Source organism: Balaenoptera ricei, chromosome 4 (genome assembly GCF_028023285.1).
Source record: "Balaenoptera ricei isolate mBalRic1 chromosome 4, mBalRic1.hap2, whole genome shotgun sequence".
Classification (NCBI taxonomy): Eukaryota; Metazoa; Chordata; class Mammalia; order Artiodactyla; family Balaenopteridae; genus Balaenoptera; species Balaenoptera ricei.
Window position 1 is genome coordinate 73,873,032 of NC_082642.1, and position 18,115 is coordinate 73,891,146.

Sequence of the window (18,115 nt, forward strand, 5' to 3'; positions counted from 1 at the left end):
ACCTATTAAAAAAAAAAGACTACCTTGCCATTTGTGGTGACAACATGGATGGACCCTGAGGGCATTACACTAAGGGAAATATGTCAGACAGAGAAAGACAAATACCACATAATCTCACTTATATGTGCAAGCTAAAAAAAGACAAAAAACAAAAAACCAAGCTTACAGATACAGAGAAAAGATTTTTAAAAATGAGACGGCCACGTGACCAATGTGCTTGGCCAATCAGTCACTCCTGCTCAGCATCTGGAGCAAGTGACACAAAGCAGAGATGGTAGAGAATCCATTCTGGTGGTGGTAGCAACATCTAACTCAGAGATTAGCCTATGAAGGCTTCTCTAATCATCCCAGAAAAAATAAATCCCTCCTTTGTTTTGACAGGTTTGTTCAGACACCTAAGGTAACCACTCAGAGTTCTCATTCACATCTAAATCATTAACTTCCTTGAATTCCTGGTGATAAGAATGATTATGATTTTAATCTGCTCAGAATCAACATTTTTCTGCTGAGTGTTCTTCCCCCATCCCTTGTTTTTCCTGCTCCTTTCCTCTCTTTCCTGTAATATCTTTGCATAGATCCTATGATTGTTCCTTTTTTCTTATGCTTCACTTTTAAATTACATAAGTAATTCTGAAATCGCTACTGCAAAAGATTCATACTGGAGAGATCACAGCAGTGTTCCAAGTTCCTAATAACTTGGATTCTCCCTGCATCGTTATGAAGTTTTTCGTTTATATTTGTAAGTTGTTTAGCTCTTACTTTTCCCTGTGAAAAGAAGTAGGCAGCAGCAGGCTACACGTAATTCAGTCTCTCCTCTACCTTCTCACCAAGAGGCTTCCTAAAAGACAGCGTGTCTATATCCTTTCATATTTATCTCTGCCTTCCTTGATATTTCTCAGTCCAGGGAAGCATCTGTTTTCACTGTTCCAAAAGAAAGGAACGATGTTGTCCCTGAGAGAATATGAGATTTACAGTCGCAGAAGCCCTCTCTCAGAGCCTTTCCACACCCTAACATTTGACAACTTTTCCCCACTCTATTAGGTTTTGAAGTTCTAAGTGTCTTTAATTTTGTTAAAGATGAAGCTTGTATTTGTTCCTTATGCTCTTTATTGTTTTGATTTCCAAGAGTAAAGATGACAGACGTCTTCATTATGCCACGAATCATTTTTAATGTTTTTCTGCAATCTAATAATTTAGAGATTAATTTTCTAATATATTACATTATGTGATATTATGATATTATGTAACATTATGATATTACATTGTGCCTCATCATACCAAAAATCAAACTATGATTCCAGGTGTGTGAGTAGAAGAGAATTACCATGTCAGCAGAGATTACATGTACACTATTAACTTCTTAGGGACACAGAGGCCGTTGGTCCACAAAGGTATTTGTTAGGAATGATTTTTGGAGAGATCTTTAGAGGCATGATAAGAACAAATTGACCATTTCTCACCTTATAAATTATTTAATATATGTAGACTGATAAACTAACGCACAAATTTTGTTCATCGCTGGTATTACATAAAAATGTTAAAATTTCAAAATGAAAAAGTTTGCTCTTACCTGGATCTGATTCCGCAGCTGCTCGGCTTCCTGCCGCAACTGTTCCAGCTCACTCATCCTTGAATTTGTTTATCTCAGAAACTAACAAATGAAAGTCACTATTCAAAAAGAAAGAGAGAGAGACTGACTCAGTTCTCCATTTACATATTAATCTACTTTTTAAATATTGACATGTAACTTCCTTTTGGTCCCTCTGAAACTCAAGTGAGATAATTATTACTGGAACTTAAAACTGCTTAGTAAATATAGATCTAGATTATTTACTAAAGGACTTTATGGAGGAATGGGATCAAAGGAGGGGAAGAGACAGCTTGAGTTGCAGTATTCAAGACTTAATTATAGAGAATCAGTACTAGAATGGAGTCCAGGGAGAAATACTTTACAACAGTTTCAAGGGCACCAACAGACATCTGCACTTGGATGCCTAACAGGCACCTCAACTTACTTCAAAATTGAACCCCACACCACCCTGAAGTCTTCCCCATCTCTGTAAATGGCAATTCCATCCTTCCAATTGTTTAAGCCAAAAACCTGGGAGTCATCCTTAACGGCTCTGTTCTGCTTCTTTTATACCCTACATCTAATCCACCAGCAAATCATGTCAGGCATTCCTTCAAAAAATATCCAGGATTTGACCAACTCTGATTACCTCCACTTTGACTACCTTGGTCCAAGCCACCATCATCCACCTGCTCTCCTTTCTACTGCCCTTGCCCACTCTCCAGTCTATTCTAAATATAGCAACCAGAGATGCTTTTAAAACACAAGTCACTCTTCTGCTTTAAATCCTACAATGGCTTTTCACTCCACTCAGAGCAAAATCTAACTCTTTATCTTGATCCACAGAGCCCTACACAGTCTCTCACACACACCCCCTCTGACCTCGTATCTCTCCTCCCCCTACCCCTCTCTGCTCCAGCCACTCAAAAGCTTTCTTGATGTTCCTTGAACACACTAAGCAGGCTCCAGCTTCAGTGAAAATAATCTAAGAACTAAAGGAAAATTCATTGTAAGGATTTAGCATGAATCCTAGAAGTAAAAGGCAAGGATGTTATAACCTCAGGAAGAAAAGAGAGACTGGAAACTGGCAGTATTCGTTCTCTACCTGTCCTGCTTTTCTCTTCATACCTGCTTTGTTTTTTCTCTTTCTACAGAATGACTTTCTGTAGGTATATCAAGGGGCTCAAAGAGGTCTCATATAACTTTTAAGGGCATTCAAAACCACCTCTTACCCAACTCTACTGCCTTTCCACCCCCCAAAGCCACACATACACAAGGGACCCTCTAAAGAGGAGCTATCTGCAGCTAACAAGAGTTATTCAGGAAAGACTATGAGTTGTTCCAAATGAATGAAATTTTCCAGCTTGGGTGCCAAAAGGATGGAGGTACTGCGAACAGAAATGACAAAGAGGAAGCAGTTCCCTCATCACCACCACTACTCTGTGGAGGGGGAATATTAGGAGAGGCCATGGGGCCCTGAGCATCCCTGCACATTCTGCTGCGTATGCCAAAAATACAAGGCCCTAGTCACTTTTACCTAAGCCATTTCTCAAGGCTGCATTTGGAGTGAGCAACCTTGAGGGATGAGACAACGTCTGCCCCAAGACAAAGAGAGACCTTGCTTCTTCTTACTATAAAAGTGGTAAATTCCCTTAGCTCAGTGTTTCTAGACTGCGATGCAAACCCAATGCATATGTGGCATCCATCTAGGCACACCTGGGTCACCTCCATGGGACTGAGGAGCATGGGGAACGGGCAAAAACCAACATCAGGCCATGCTACTTGGGGTGCTGTGAGTAATAAAGTCCTTGGTCTCTGACCCAAGAGTCTTATGTCTTCTGCCAGCATCCACAAAACACGAACAGGCTAATTTATTAGCTTATTAAGTAGGTAAAATCCCAGACCCTTTACAGTCCTTGACAGGGAGAAGGTTCATATAAAAGATGAGGGATCCAATGTGAAATATAGTGAGTTTGTGGCAATTCCCCCTTTTTCAAAATTGAGGTATGTATAGTTGGCATATAATATTGTGTAAGTTTAAGACACACATGTTGATTTGATATTTACATATTTATATGATTACCACCAAAGCGTTAACTAACACCTCTATCACATCACATAATTACAATTTCTTTTTTGTGGAGAGAACATCTAAGATCTAGTCTCTTAGCAGCTTTGAAGTATACAACACAGCGTGGCTGGCTATACTCACTATGCTGTGCATTAGATCTCCAGAACTTATTCATCTTCTAGTTGCAAGCTGCACTCCCTTCTCGTACAGGCTGAATTTCAGGTCCAGCACTTCATTGACAACTCTGCCAGTACCCTAGTTTCCCCTGCCCTTCTATTTGGTCACATTCAACTGACAAAAATCACAACTTTGATGAACCCAACTCCGTACTTTCTTTCAGCCAGCACTCCATCTATCAAACACTGATTGAAACGTCAAACAGCAGGGCAAGTTAGTTCTACTACAAGTTCATATAAGCAATCTAGCTGGGCCCTCAAAACCACCTGGCTACCATATGCAGCTCTTTACCCATCACGTCCACTCAATATCAACGATTTCAACTCCTTTGCATCCTTCGCCAGCTTCTGACCTTCTCACAACCCCTCTTGCAGCACGTGAGCTTACCTTCTATATCACAGATAAAACAGAAGCCACCAGACATGACCTCTTTCAATTTCTCACTATTAGTTTTACAAAATGATACATACTCATCATATGCTCCTCCTTCCCTTCTGTTATAATAGAGAAGCTGACTTTTCTGTCATTTGGGTCAGTTCCTCCTCCTGAGATTTAGATCCTATCTCTCCCTACCTTTTCAGTAATCTTACATTTCTGATTATCCCTTTTCATTTAGTACATTCAACTTCTCACTCTTTCTCGATTGTTTTAGTCTTTTTATTAAAAAAAATTTCAAACACAGAGAAAGGCAGAGAAATTAATATAACAGACATCCATAATGTCCACCGTGAAGGTTTACAGATTGTTAATACTGTTACTGTATTTGCTCCATCTTTTGTTTTTGCTGAAGTATTTTAAAGTCAATCACAGACATCAATGGATAAAGATATACACACAGACACACACACACACACACACACACACACAATGGAATATTTCTCAGCCATAAAAAATAATTAAATAATGCCATCTGCAGCAACATGGATGGACCTAGAGATTATCATACTAAGTGAAGTCAGAGAGAGAAAGACCAATATTATATGGTATCGCTTATATGTGGAATCTAAAATATGACACAAATGAACTTATCTACAAAACAGAAACAGAATTACAGACATAGAGAACAGACTTGTGGTTGCCAAGGAGAGAGGGGTGGAGTGGGATGTATTGGGAGTTTGGGATTAGCAGACGCAAACTATTATATATAGAATGGATAAACAACAAGGTCCTACTGTGTGGCATAGGAAACTATATTCAATATCCTGTGACAAACTATAATGGAAAAGAATATGAAAAACAATGTGTATATATATATATATGTGTGTATAACAATCATTGTGCTGTACAGCAGAAATTAACACAACATTATAAATCAACTATACTTCAATAAAACAAATTTTTAAAAAATCACAGACATCAAGATACTTTACCCCTAGGGCTTCCCTCGTGGCACAGGGGTTAAGAATCTGCCTGCCAATGCAGGGGACATGGGTTCGAGCCCTGGTCCGGGAAGATCCCACATGCCGCAGAGCAACTAAGCCCGTGCGCCACAACTACTGAGCCTGTGCTCTAGACCCCGCAAGCCACAACTACTGAGCCCATGCGCCGTAACTACTGAAGCCTGCGCGCCTAGAACCTGTGCCCCACAACAAGAGAAGCCACCGCAATGAGAAGCCCACGTGCCGCAACGAAGAGTAGCCCCCGCTCAAAGAGTAGTCCCCGCTCACCACAACTAGAGAAAGCCCGCGAGCAGCAACGAAGACCCCAACACAGCCAATAAATGAATAAATTTACAAAAGAAAAAAGATACTTTACCCCTAAACACTTCAGGTACACATCTCCAAAAATATCAAGACATTTTCCTACTAAACCATAATACCATTAACAAACCTCCCAAATTAACACCAACTATTTAGTAGCTAATACCCAGTCCATTTTCAAATTTCCCCAATTATTCCACCAATGTCTTCTACATCAGATTTGTTCAAATTAGGATCCAATTAAAGGACTATATAGTTGGTTTTATCTCTTAAATCTCTCCATCCAGAAGAATCCATCTCCTGCTTTCTTTTTTTCTATGTTAATTGACTTATTAGAGACAGCTGTCCTGTAGAATGTCCCACATTCTGTTTACTTCCCATGGTACTGTTTAACTTGTTTCTCTATACTCTATACTGCCTATGAACTGGAAGGAAGTTAGAGCTACAGGCTACATGATATTCAAGTTCAATGTATTTGGCAAGAATACTTCTAGGTGAGACTAGACTTCATATTACAATACATCAGAATGAACTTAATGTTTATGCCGCTATTAGCAAAGCTAAGATTAATCAGTGTATTCACGTCCACTGTAAAGTTATAATTCCTCATTTTCATTCAGCAAACAACCTCTGGGGAGCATTTCACTTTCGACTGTATCCTTTCCATTAGGGGTTACACACTCAAGTCTCTCCCTTTAAGAAAAAAAAAACTCCTTGAGTCTACATTTCACCATCACTAACAGTCCTTTTTCTATGTTTAAGAACTTTCAAAGACAGTTGCCTTTACATGACCCTATTTCCTCATATGGAATTCTGAATTCTCAAGTCTCATGCCCAATGACTTCAGTTAAGTTTAAGCAGGCATAATGGAAAAGAAGGGGGTAATTATAAGGCAGCGGATTGTCTGAGAAACGTTTCCAAGCAGCAAAATCAGAACCCTTGTGATGCTTGTGACCAATGAAGGGTAGCAAAATATGCCTCCCCAAAATATGCCTCTTAGGCAGGAGGATTATCTTGAGAAACAACAGACACAAGAGAAACTCTGAAAACAAGAGTAGAAATTACCCCTTTGCAATGGAGAGTGACATTTACAAAGCAAATCTCCATTTGTAAGGGTGTCTCCCTCTCGGTACCAGAAGTGAGGGATGACTATAAATGACAAGAGTCTTAGGATTTAAATCTGCACATCAAACCCTACCCTTGCTTTTCCTAGGATCCTCCCAAGACTAGTCTCCACCCCTAACCTCCCAACCTTTCTTTTGTCTTTAGCTGAAGATGGTATTGGGTTGGCCCAAAAGTTCATTCGGGCTTTTCCTTAAGCTGTTATGGGAAAATCTGAACAAAGTTATTGGCCAGCCCAATATTTAAGCTGGTGGCTTGGGTTACCTCAGGGAGTTACTCATTTTTCCCTGGGTATTTCACATGTTTACTGGAGGTATACATATTAATAAACTTCTGTGTGTTTTTCTCTTGTTAATCTTTTATTACATGGGGTCTCACCCAAGAACTCAGAAAGGTAGAGTGAAAATTACTTTTCTTCCGCTATTGAATACCGCAAACTTTCTTTGGATGTCTGAAAAATATCAAAGCAGCCTTCCCCGCCTATCATATCTGTTGCTAAAAACAGGAACTAACTTTTCACTCTTTAATTGAAAACTTATTAGTGTTACCAGAAAACTGGGTTCACCTCTTGGTGGGTGTCAAGCCAAAAAACACAACCAAGCTAAAGATTGGGAGAAGGAAGGATTTATTACTTGCACCAAGTAAGGAGAACACTGGGGATCTTTCCCAAAGCAGTGTCTTCCAGCAGCAAAACTTAGGAAATTTTAAGCTAAGGATACATGCAGACTCAAGAAGGGGCTTGGCCGGGTCTACAGAGGCTAAACTGTAGTTGACTGAAGTGGTGACTTCAGAAAAGGTCAACAAACATCATCATCCCTTAGGTTCCAGTTGATCTGGTGGTTGAGCCCTTCAGGCTAATCTTTTACCACAGAAATAAAACTGGGAGTCTTTATGACTGATATATTATCTTTGTTGTTGTTACTTCTCTTGCCTGTCATTCTTTCGTTCCCTTAAGATCATTAATTACTAAGACCCGTTCAAGGGCAAGCGTTGCCACCAGGTTTAGAGCACAAAATGGCTTAGGCCAAAATGGATTCTCTTCTGTCAAGAAAGCCATTCTTGATGCTCCTTCTTGGGGACCCGCTACCTGATCTGCTTACATTAGTCCTGTTACTATGGAGGAAGAACATTTTGATTACACAGACTTTCTGTTGATGTTTTCTTCTCACCTGACAATTGTTGTATTCCCAAGAATACCAAAAAAAAAAAAAGTACATCCAGCACAGACTAGTAGATTATAAACTACTTCCAGACAAGCCCAGAGGCTGATTAGGGTAAAGAGAAGCAACAGGATAACCCCAGATGAAACCTAATATGATAAATCCTAATAAATTATGCTTCGAAGGGGAGGATTTAAAGAAGTAGCCAATCTGTGTATTTGACATGGTCTGTGTGTATATAATATGGCTAGAAAAGCTTTGAATTCTGAGAACAACATTGTTGCATGAGGTATAGTTTATTAAAGTAGCTCCCTCAAACGATACACCTAACAGCATGCTCAAAATCAGAAAAGTGAAGTCTCTATGGGCATTTATTTTGACTTGTAGAAAACAAAGTCATCTGACTACTTGCCCTCCTGCAGTTCCTTTGCATCCACAGTTAATACAGGACAGAAATCAGGGAAGTGGCAAAATATTTTATAAAAGCATTGTAAATTCTATGTGGGGAAAAGAAAAATATGGAAAATAATGACAGGAGAAAACCAGTAAGCCAGTCACCAACGAATGAAAAAATCCTCAGTGGGTGTAGCCAGGCAGACTAAGTGCAGTATAAATTAACTTCTTAGATAAGGAAGAGTCTTATCTAAATTTTAAAATAATCAAGATCCGAACCTAAGAAGGGAGTAAACCAAAAAACAGTCTCTGATCAGACTTTCCCTGAGTTATTGACCAAAAAAGGAAGTGATTATAGACAGAAATAAAAGTATACCATCTACACTGGTTACGTGCATAACAGAAAATTGAGTATAACTTCTCCTAAGGACTCAGACCTGGTAACTGGCCCAAAACTGAAAACAAAGAGGCATCAAACACACTACTTTTTAAAAAAGCTTCCAACATATGGGAGCAGAATCATTCTCCAGGCTTACTAAACAGCCCAATAGTCTGCTGCACACCACGTCACACACACACACAGTTGATGATGATTTTCACAATTATCCCTATATACAAGAAGATGGAGGAGAGGAGGAAAGGTCAGCTATAAGAGCTAGCATCTTCAGCTGTGTAAGTGCAGTGTATGCATGATGAGAAGAGAGTTTCTCCTCTACCCCAAAGAGAAAGAAAGAAAAAAACAAAAAACGAAGACACAGATCGGAAAAGGACAGCTGCAAGCTAAAATTCAAAGAAAGGATTAGCCTCATAAAAAATTAATAAACAGAAAATTAAATAGAGTTGGGAGGTCAGAAGAGGGAGCTCTCACACCCTGTGACATAACACAGACCAGAAGAAAGACACCTTTTCTTTCCTGGCAAGGACTCAGCCAATGAAAAGCCATGGACTCTGTTTACTACAGCCCTCCCAACTTCATTTTCGTCTCTATAAAAGAGTTCTCATTCCCTTGCCCTGTGAGACTTGCAGCTGGTTTGCCATGGTTGCAGACCCTGAATTGCACTTCTCTGCAATAAACCCAAATAAACCCATCTTTGCTGGAGAAATATCTGGCAATCTATCTGTTTTAGGTCTGCAGAATCTAGAATTTAAAATTCCTACAAGCTAATAATAAAAAAGGTTGATGACCCAAAAGAAAAATGTGCGAATTATAGCACGAATAGCAGGTCACAGCAGGAAAACCAGTAGAGGCCAACAGACAAGATGAGAAGATGCTCAACCTCAGTAATCAGGGAAATGCAAATAAACAATTTCATACCTATCAGATTAACAGAATTTTTTTCTCATCCAGGAGCTGGCAAAGCTGTGGGAAAATGGTAACATATTCTGGTAGGACAGCTCTTTGGGAAGCAATTTGGCAATATCTAACAAGGGTGATGATATGTGTATCTTCAATCTGACAATTTAATTCCACTTCTGGGTAGATGAGCCCTAAAAGAAACTTAAGTACTTGTGCTCAAGGGCTGGATTCATACAGCACCACCTGTAATAGCAATAAAATAACACCCGCCAATAGGAAAATGGATAATTACAGTGTTTTCACAGCAAATTATTACATCGCAGTGAAAACGAATGAGCTACAACATAGATGAATCTGAAAAATACTGCTAAGAGGAAAAAAGCAAGTTCCAGAAGACACATACCAGCATAATACCCTACAAAACTCAAAACCAACTAAAACTAAATAATATATAGTTTAGGAATGCATACATATGCAATAAGACTTTTTTGAAGCAAGAGAATGATAAAAGAGAAGGAAGGAACACACACGGAGTTGCAAGTAATTGTTAATTTCCAAATTCTTGAGTTGGATATTTGCTTTACAGGTGTTTATACATTATCAATAAGCAAGCAAATATAAATATATAACAGTGAGTCATACATGGATCCATGAATACTATATTTACAATTAATCCAACTCTTGCACATGTTCAGTTAAACAAGGAGGCCATTAGACTGAGGTGATTCTAATACCTTAGCAGCCTGAGTAAGCAAATCAAAACGTAAGCCTGTAAATGCCTCAAGGTTAAGAAATCAAAACCTAAGGACAACCAATGGGGACTTCCCTGGCGGTCCAGTGGTTATGACTCTGCGCTTCCACTGCAGGGGGCTAGGGATGGGGGAACTAAGATCCCACATGCCTCACAGCACGGCCAAAACAAAACAAACAAAACCAATAAGGCAATCACATAAACTACAGCCAATCAAGTAATTCCCTTGCTTCACTTCCTCCTCTTCTCTATAAAAGTCCTACCCCTATCTCCAGAGGTGGCTGGTGGAACACTCCTAACCACTCTGGTTTGGCAGTGCCCGATCCAAATCGATTTCTGCTCAGAAAACTTAAGCTTTTTAGTACTGGGTTGGCCAAAAGGTTCATTCGGTTTTTTCCATAACATGGCTCTAGTAGCGCTTAGTTGTCTTTAACTTCATTCAAAACAATTTTGTTACACTGTATTGTGACAGCTGTCATATTAGTGTGCCTTTAAAAAAAAAACTTATCAAAATTGGTGAATTTTTGTGTAGCCATTTAATACTGAGGATGGGAGAAAAAAGCAACATTTTCGACATATTATGCTTTATTATTTCAAGAAAGGTAAAAACGCAAGTGAAAAGCAAAAAAAGATTTGTGCAGTGTATGGAGAAGGTGTTGTGACTGATCAAACGTGAAAAGTGGTTTGTGAAGTTTCGTGCTGGAGATTTCTTGCTGGAAATCGATGCTCCACGGTCAGGCAGACCAATTGAAGTTGATAACGATCAAACTGAGACATTAATTGAGAACGATCAATGTTATACCACGTGGGAGATAGCTGACATACTCAACATATCCAAATCAAGAGCTGAAAATCATTTGCACCAGCTTGGTTATGTTTATCGCTTTGATGTTTGGGTTCCACATAAGGGAAAAAAACCTTCTTGACCATATTTCTGCATGCAATTCTCTACTGAAATGTAATGAAAATGTTCCGTTTTTAAAACAAATTGTGACGGGCGATGTAAAGTGGATACTGTACAATAATGTGGAACAGAGGAGATCGTGGGGCAAGTGAAATGAACCACCACCAACCACACCAAAGGCCGGTCTTCAACCAAAGAAGGTGATGTTGTGTATATGGTGGGATTGGAAGGGAGTCCTCTATTATGAGCTCCTTCCGGAAAACCAAATGATTAATTCCAACAAGTTCTGCTCCCAATTAGACCAACTGAAAGCAGCACTCGACGAAAAGCGTCCAGAATTAGTCAACAGAAAACGCATACTCTTCCATCAGGATAACTCAAAACCGCATGTTTCTTTGATGACCAGGCAAAAACTGTTACAGCTTGGCTGGGAAGTTCTGATTCATCCATTGTATTCACCAGACATTGCACCTTCAGATTTCCGTTTATTTCATCTTTACAAAATTCTCTTAATGGAAAAAATTTCAATTCCCTGGAAGACTGTAAAAGGCACCTGGAACAGTTCTTTGCTCAAAAAGAAAAAGTTTTGGGAAGATGGAATTATGAAGTTGCCTGAAAAATGGCAGAAGGTAGTGGAACAAAACTGTGAATACGTTGTTCAATGAAGTTCTTCGTGAAAATGAAAAATGTGCCTTTTATTTTTACTTTAAAACCGAAGGAACTTTTTGGCCAATCCCATACATCTCAGTTTACCTTTGTTTTTATTTTATTTTTGGCTGCACTGGGTCTTTGTTGCTGCGCGCGGGCTCTCTCTACTTGCAGCGAGCAGGGGCTACTCTTTGTTGTGGTGCACGGGCTTCTCATTGAGGTGGCTTCTCTTGTTGTGGAGCATGGGCTCTAGGCACGTGGGCTTCAGTAGTTGCAGCACACGGGCTCAGTAGTTGCGATATGCAGGCCCTAGAGTGCACGGGCTTCAGTAGTTGTGGCGCATGGTCTTAGTAGTTGCAGAATGCGGGCTCTACGGCGTGCAGGCTTCAGTGGTTGTGGTGTGTGGGCTCAGTAGTTGTGGCTCGCAGGCTCAGTAGTTATGGTGCACGGGCTTAGTCGCTCTGTGACATGTGGGATCTTCCCAGACCAGGGATCAAACACTGGCAGGCGGATTCTCAACCACTGCGCCACCCGGGAAGTCCCTCAGTTTACCTTTTAATACACCTTAAGTCCACTGGGAACCATAAAATAAATGTAATGGAATGAAATTTAAAAATAAACTGAGGTTAGGTTAAACAACTTGCCTAAGGTTAGAAGCAGAGTTGGGAATTGAATCAAAGCGTGTATGACTCTGGAACCCAGTCTCTCAACCACTCCACTATGCCTCCTTGGAAGGGCATTTCGTTAGATCTCTCCATTGAATCTAATGATCCTCCCTCTTATTCAAGCTTTACTCCAATAGTTTTCCAGATCCCTCACTTCCTAGATCCTCCTTGTACTTCACTGACTATTCCTTATCTGTATCATTGTGGGCTCCTCCCCCCGCCCCCTCCCACCCCCAATTCATTTCTTAAATATGTATGTTTTTCCAGATCTATCTTCGGTCACCTAGTTAAGCAGCTTCCCTCCTGGGAGGAAGGAAAGATACAGACGTGTATGAGATATGAGCCATCTCTACATTCCTTTACAAAAAACAAAAAACAAATCATCAGAAGAATACAGTCAAGGAATTTCACCAACAGTGATTTTTACTCAAGATCCAACTGGAGCTGTTTATCACAATCTCTGCAGTTGTACTGAAATTACTAACTAAAGCAATTTTAAACTAATAATTTAACAGAAATTCGTTTGATATAAGCATACTGCTCTTTTAATTACTATAACTTCTTGACTAGGTTCTTTCTCAACATGAATATTTGATTCATTTAACACATTTTAAATAACTTGATCGTATAGTGAAAGCACTGTTAGTTGAGTAGAAGGCACATATCAATTATCCTTTAAAAAGTTCAGCTGTACCAGTTACAAATATCAAAAAATACCAATGGGTCATTGTATCCAAGCCAACTTATTAAATAAAATGGAAAAAAATACAATTGCATAATTCAAATAGACTTCTCTCTACACTTCTTAAAATGTCCACAGAATTTTTACTAAAGCAAGGCATTATGTAGCCTGTACAATTATACTGCTGTGTTAGTGAACAGTTATTTTAATCCTTGTAAGACAAAGACATACAAGTATTTCTTAATTATCAATAATTTTCATATGGATCATGAAAGCTCATGTAAGGCATGAAAGAATACTTTAAACTGTACTTTAAAAATTTAAATGTAAACTACTTTTACCTACTAGTAGTCTATCAGAAAAGTTAAGTTTGCTATTATTATCATTAAATTCTCTAATGTTCTGCTTTTCTCTCTGCAATCCTGATTCATAATTCCTATACTTTATTTATTTAAAAAAAAAAAAAACCCTAAACCCTTAATGAATTAGTTAAGGTATTTAAAGCTTTTATGATCATTCTCAGAGGAATGTAAAATCACACTTGCTTACCCACCCCAAGTAGTCTTCCCATTACAGATATTCCCATGTGGCTTTCTTTCTCAAGAAGTTGGCCAAAAATCTAAAGCTGTATGGGGTGAGTGGATAAGAGAGGAAAATAGAAGAGATGCTGATACTGCAGTATAGGCATTGTGTTTTGCTTTTTTATTTTGCTACCAAATTTCTCATTACACTGAACATTTTTAAGTGCCCCAAAAGTAACATGATTCAGCCTCTTGAGAACTAAAGGCAGTCTGTTTTGTCTGCGTTCCAGGAAAAAATAAGGTGCTGCTCTCAAGTCTGTTTCCCTTCACCTAACTGGTTTGTTCTGGCACAGTTCATTCTCTCACCAAACATTTACCGAACGCCTATTATGTGCCAAGAACCGGGGCTACACATGAATTAGATACAGGCCCAGCTCTCCAGGAGTTTACAGTCTAAGAAGGAAAACAGAGGTTTAAGTGCATATTCACAGAAGTCCATAATCCATTACCCTAAGCCCTAAGGGCCAGATGCATTTCAGAATTTGGGAGTCTACAGATTTTAAAAAGATTTTTTAAAAGCTTTTCAGATTTTTTTTTTTTGGTCGCACCGCGTGGCTTGTGGGACCTTAGTTCCCCAACCAGACATCAAACCCACGCCCTTGGCAATGAAAGCGTAGAGTCTTAACCACTGGACCACTGGGGAATTCCCAGCTTTGCAGATTTAAAAAGGTGTATTCATCACGTATTTCATTCCACACCAACTGGACTCTGGGGCAGCACCCACATAATCCAGAAGGAGTATTTCTGCAGCAAAATATAAGTGTCGTCACAACTAGGTGGGGAAAAAGTAGACCAGCAACAGTTTCACGTTAGTTCAAGTTAGGTTGTGCCACCAAACAAGTTCAAATCACATAAGGTTTTGCCACTAAGTGATATATGAAAAAAATTGCAGTTTCAAAGCATTCTGGATCTCCAAATTATGGATAAGAGATTCTTTTTTTTTTTTAAGCAAATAACAGTTTATCTAAAAGATGTCTGAGGCATTCCCAAGAAATGAATACTTTTCCAGTAAATACAGTCTATTATGTAGTGATTAATCACTGTATCATTACACAGTTAAAGCAAATCTCCTAGGATATAACAAATGATTTCCTACAAAACTGATGGCTACACGAGATGTGGCTGGTAACACAAATCAACCTCTCAAGCATAAGCGGCCAATCCTGATTCTGAGCCTCCACCTTCTCATGGCAAAAGCCAAACAAACTTAGCTTGATCCGTGATTCTCAACCCTCGTGGCACACAGAACCACGTAAGCTGGTAAGAGATTCTTGACCTATAATATATAAGAGGAGGATTACCTGGATAACCCCTGATGTTAAAAGATACTTAGTATTTAGCCAACCAAGAGATGACATTTATTGAGCACTTACTATGTGTCATGCACTGTTCACAACTCTTCACAGTAACTCATTTAACGACCTCAAATTAACCTCAAAAGGTAAGTACTAATATCATCCTCATTTTACAGATGAGGAAACTACATGTTTTGGAGGTTATGAACCTCACCCAAGTTCACACAACCTAATGAGAGTTGGAGTATGACTATACTTACTGTGTGATCCCAGAAACTGTTTAACTTCTGAGTCTCAATTCCCTCATCTGTACAGTGGAGACACTTATGTCTACGCCCAAGTGATTGTTTTAGGGATTAAATAACACACATTAACAAAATGTCCTTGGAACTTTAAGTCAGAGCTAATTTGGCCCAACAAGGGAAATACATGAAGAAGGTATAATCATAAACATGACTCAGGCTAATATTTGTATCTGTTGATGGATCAATAGATATAACAAAATAATACTTTAAACAAAAAAGGAAAATAAAATTATTACCAGAAAGAATTCTGTTCATGGTCTCAGCACCCCAATTCTCCTGCAACGTAACCTCTTCTTTCTCTCCTCAGCTCCTTGAGAAGCACTGAAGCTTCCTCCCTGACTCTAGAAGGTATACGCTTGCTGGGAGAGGACCTAAACTACCCCTACCCCGTTTGCACCCTTACTTACAGACTAGGACTCTCAAACAAGCGTGGAGGAGGAAGATTCAGAGGGGGAGAGGATAGGAGACAAAACATCCAAGCATTTAAAGGGCTATCTCAGGGACTTTCCTGGTGGCTCAGTGGTTAAGAATCTGCCCGCCAATGCAGGGGACACGGGTTCGAGCCCTGGTCCAGGAAGATCCCACGTGCCACGGGGCAACTAAGCCCGTGCACCACAACTACTGAGCCTGCACTCCACAACTACTGAAGCCCGTGTGCCCTAGGGCCCACGTGCCACAACTACTGAAGCCCGTGCTCTGCAACACGAGAAGCCACCGCAATGAGAAGCCCGCGCACTGCAACGAAGAGTAGCCCCTGCTCACTGCAACTAGACAAAGCCTGTGTGCAGCTATGAAGACCCAACGCAGCCAAAAATAAATAAATTAATAAATTAATTTTTAAAAAAGGGGGCTATCTCAAACTACACCCACCTCCTGAAGATCTCAATACCTGACTCTCCAACAGCACCTTGTCCATCCCACTCCAATGCCATGACTCCTGGATTGGGGCATTATTAACGGTATATCAATCAGGTGTGTAAGGGAAGAAACACGGTAGATAACCACTAATTTAACCAAATAGCCTAATCATTGGTTCTCAAAAGGTGGGGACCAGTAACACCAGCATCACTGAGGACCTTGCTGGAAATGCAAACTTTTAGGCCCTTTGCCAGGACTAAAGAACCAGAGACTCTGAGATGGAGCCCAGCAATCTGTGGTTAACAAGCACTCCAGGTGATTCTGATGCCTCCTGGAGTTTGAGAACCACAGGTCTAAACTCTTGTCTAAAACCACTGGATTGGAGGAAACCTCAAGGGTGTGTGTTCATGTATTAAGAAGTTCCTAAAAAACTAAATGGCATTTATATTATCTTCCTGGTCAAACACAACACCTAGATACTTTAAAAAAAACAAAAATAATAGATGGAATACATAATTATAGAAACAAATCATTCCCATTCCAATTGGTTTTAAAAGAGAGCAAAACTGGGACTTCCCTCGTGGTGCAGTGGTTAAGAATCCGCCTGCCAATGTAGGGGACACGGGTTGGAGCCTTGGTCCGGGAAGATCCCACATGCCACGGAGCAACTAAGCCCGTGCGCCACAACTACTGAGCCTGCGAGCTACGGCTGCTGAGCCCACGTGCCACAGCCGCTGAGCCTGTATGCCTAGAGCCCGTGCTCCGCAAAGGGAGAAGCCACCACAATGAGAAGCCCGTGCACCGCAACGAAGACCCAACACAGCCAAAAATAAATAAATAAATAAATAATAGAGCAAAACTATTTCCCATATCTGAATTATTAAATTTTTTAGTTTTATTTTTCTGAAGGATAGCTTGGGAATGAGAAAAGAAGCAACAGGAAAAAAAGACAGAGAAGTTTCCATATACATTTCCTATTTCAACACTCACACCTTAAAATATTTTTTTACAAAGAAATCATTAACAATTCCTTGACGTATTTCAGGTGTTATCTTTCCTTTCCTCAAGGGAAACAATGCATCTGGCAAAATCTTTATTTTCTTTCTTTCTTTTTTTTTTTTTGGCAGCCATTACCTTCTTTAAAATGATCTACTTGTATTTGGTCTTGCTTTACTCTTTAAGAAATATAAGAATGAAATAAACACCAGGATTGAAAGGACAACTTAAGAACCAAGCTATCTTCTATGTTGAAATACCCATGTCACCTGAAAAGACAGATACTTGAAAACAATTTTTTTAAATTCAAGGCTTAAATGTATTAATCTTTGGTAAAGTAGCAAAGTATATGAGAAAATACCCCAAAGAAAACAGTGTTTCATGTATCCTTGAAATTAACTAAAAAAGGAACTTGGATTATGAAATGCCAACACTGACTTTTATATATTTTTCTTTAAAAAAAAACAACAAAAAACCCACTTGTGATTAAGTTTTCTTAACAAGGCACAACAGGATCAGTCCACACATAGTTATAAATCAATCAACAAGAAACCAAGTTCTTTATCCAAGTGTCATAAACAGATCCACTTGGGGTGAACACTTTGGATAATAATTTGAGGCTCTATCATTGAACAGGCTATGTCATCGTTGCAGAAATCTAAACTGAGATGGTAAATTCCATGACCCCATAAAATATCATGCATAAAATTTTTTTTAAAGAATAGGAATTCATGAAATTAAAAGCAAATGGATTTTGTTGTTTCATTCCTACACATTTTTTACATTTGTGTTATAAATTAAATGTGAGACATCTGCAATGTCTTAAGACTATTTGCCATTTATAAAAGCTGTGTTTAACCCTAAGTTCTTTGAGTTTGATTTTTAAATTAAAATTAAATTAAATTTTTAATTAAAAAATTATCCTTAATCAAGGAAAGGG

At 39.2% G+C, this 18,115-nt stretch overlaps 1 protein-coding gene across 1 annotated transcript in view; it reads right to left on the bottom strand.

Moving 5' to 3' along the window:
* The window catches only part of GNB4 (G protein subunit beta 4), a 60,427-nt gene that overhangs the window by 30,257 nt on the left and 12,055 nt on the right, over nucleotides 1–18,115 (bottom strand). Inside the window, exon 2 of the mRNA XM_059920568.1 lies at nucleotides 1,571–1,668. Within this exon, the coding sequence (XP_059776551.1) occupies nucleotides 1,571–1,627 (57 nt within the window). The 5' untranslated portion in view covers nucleotides 1,628–1,668. The remainder of the gene's footprint in view (nucleotides 1–1,570; nucleotides 1,669–18,115) is intronic.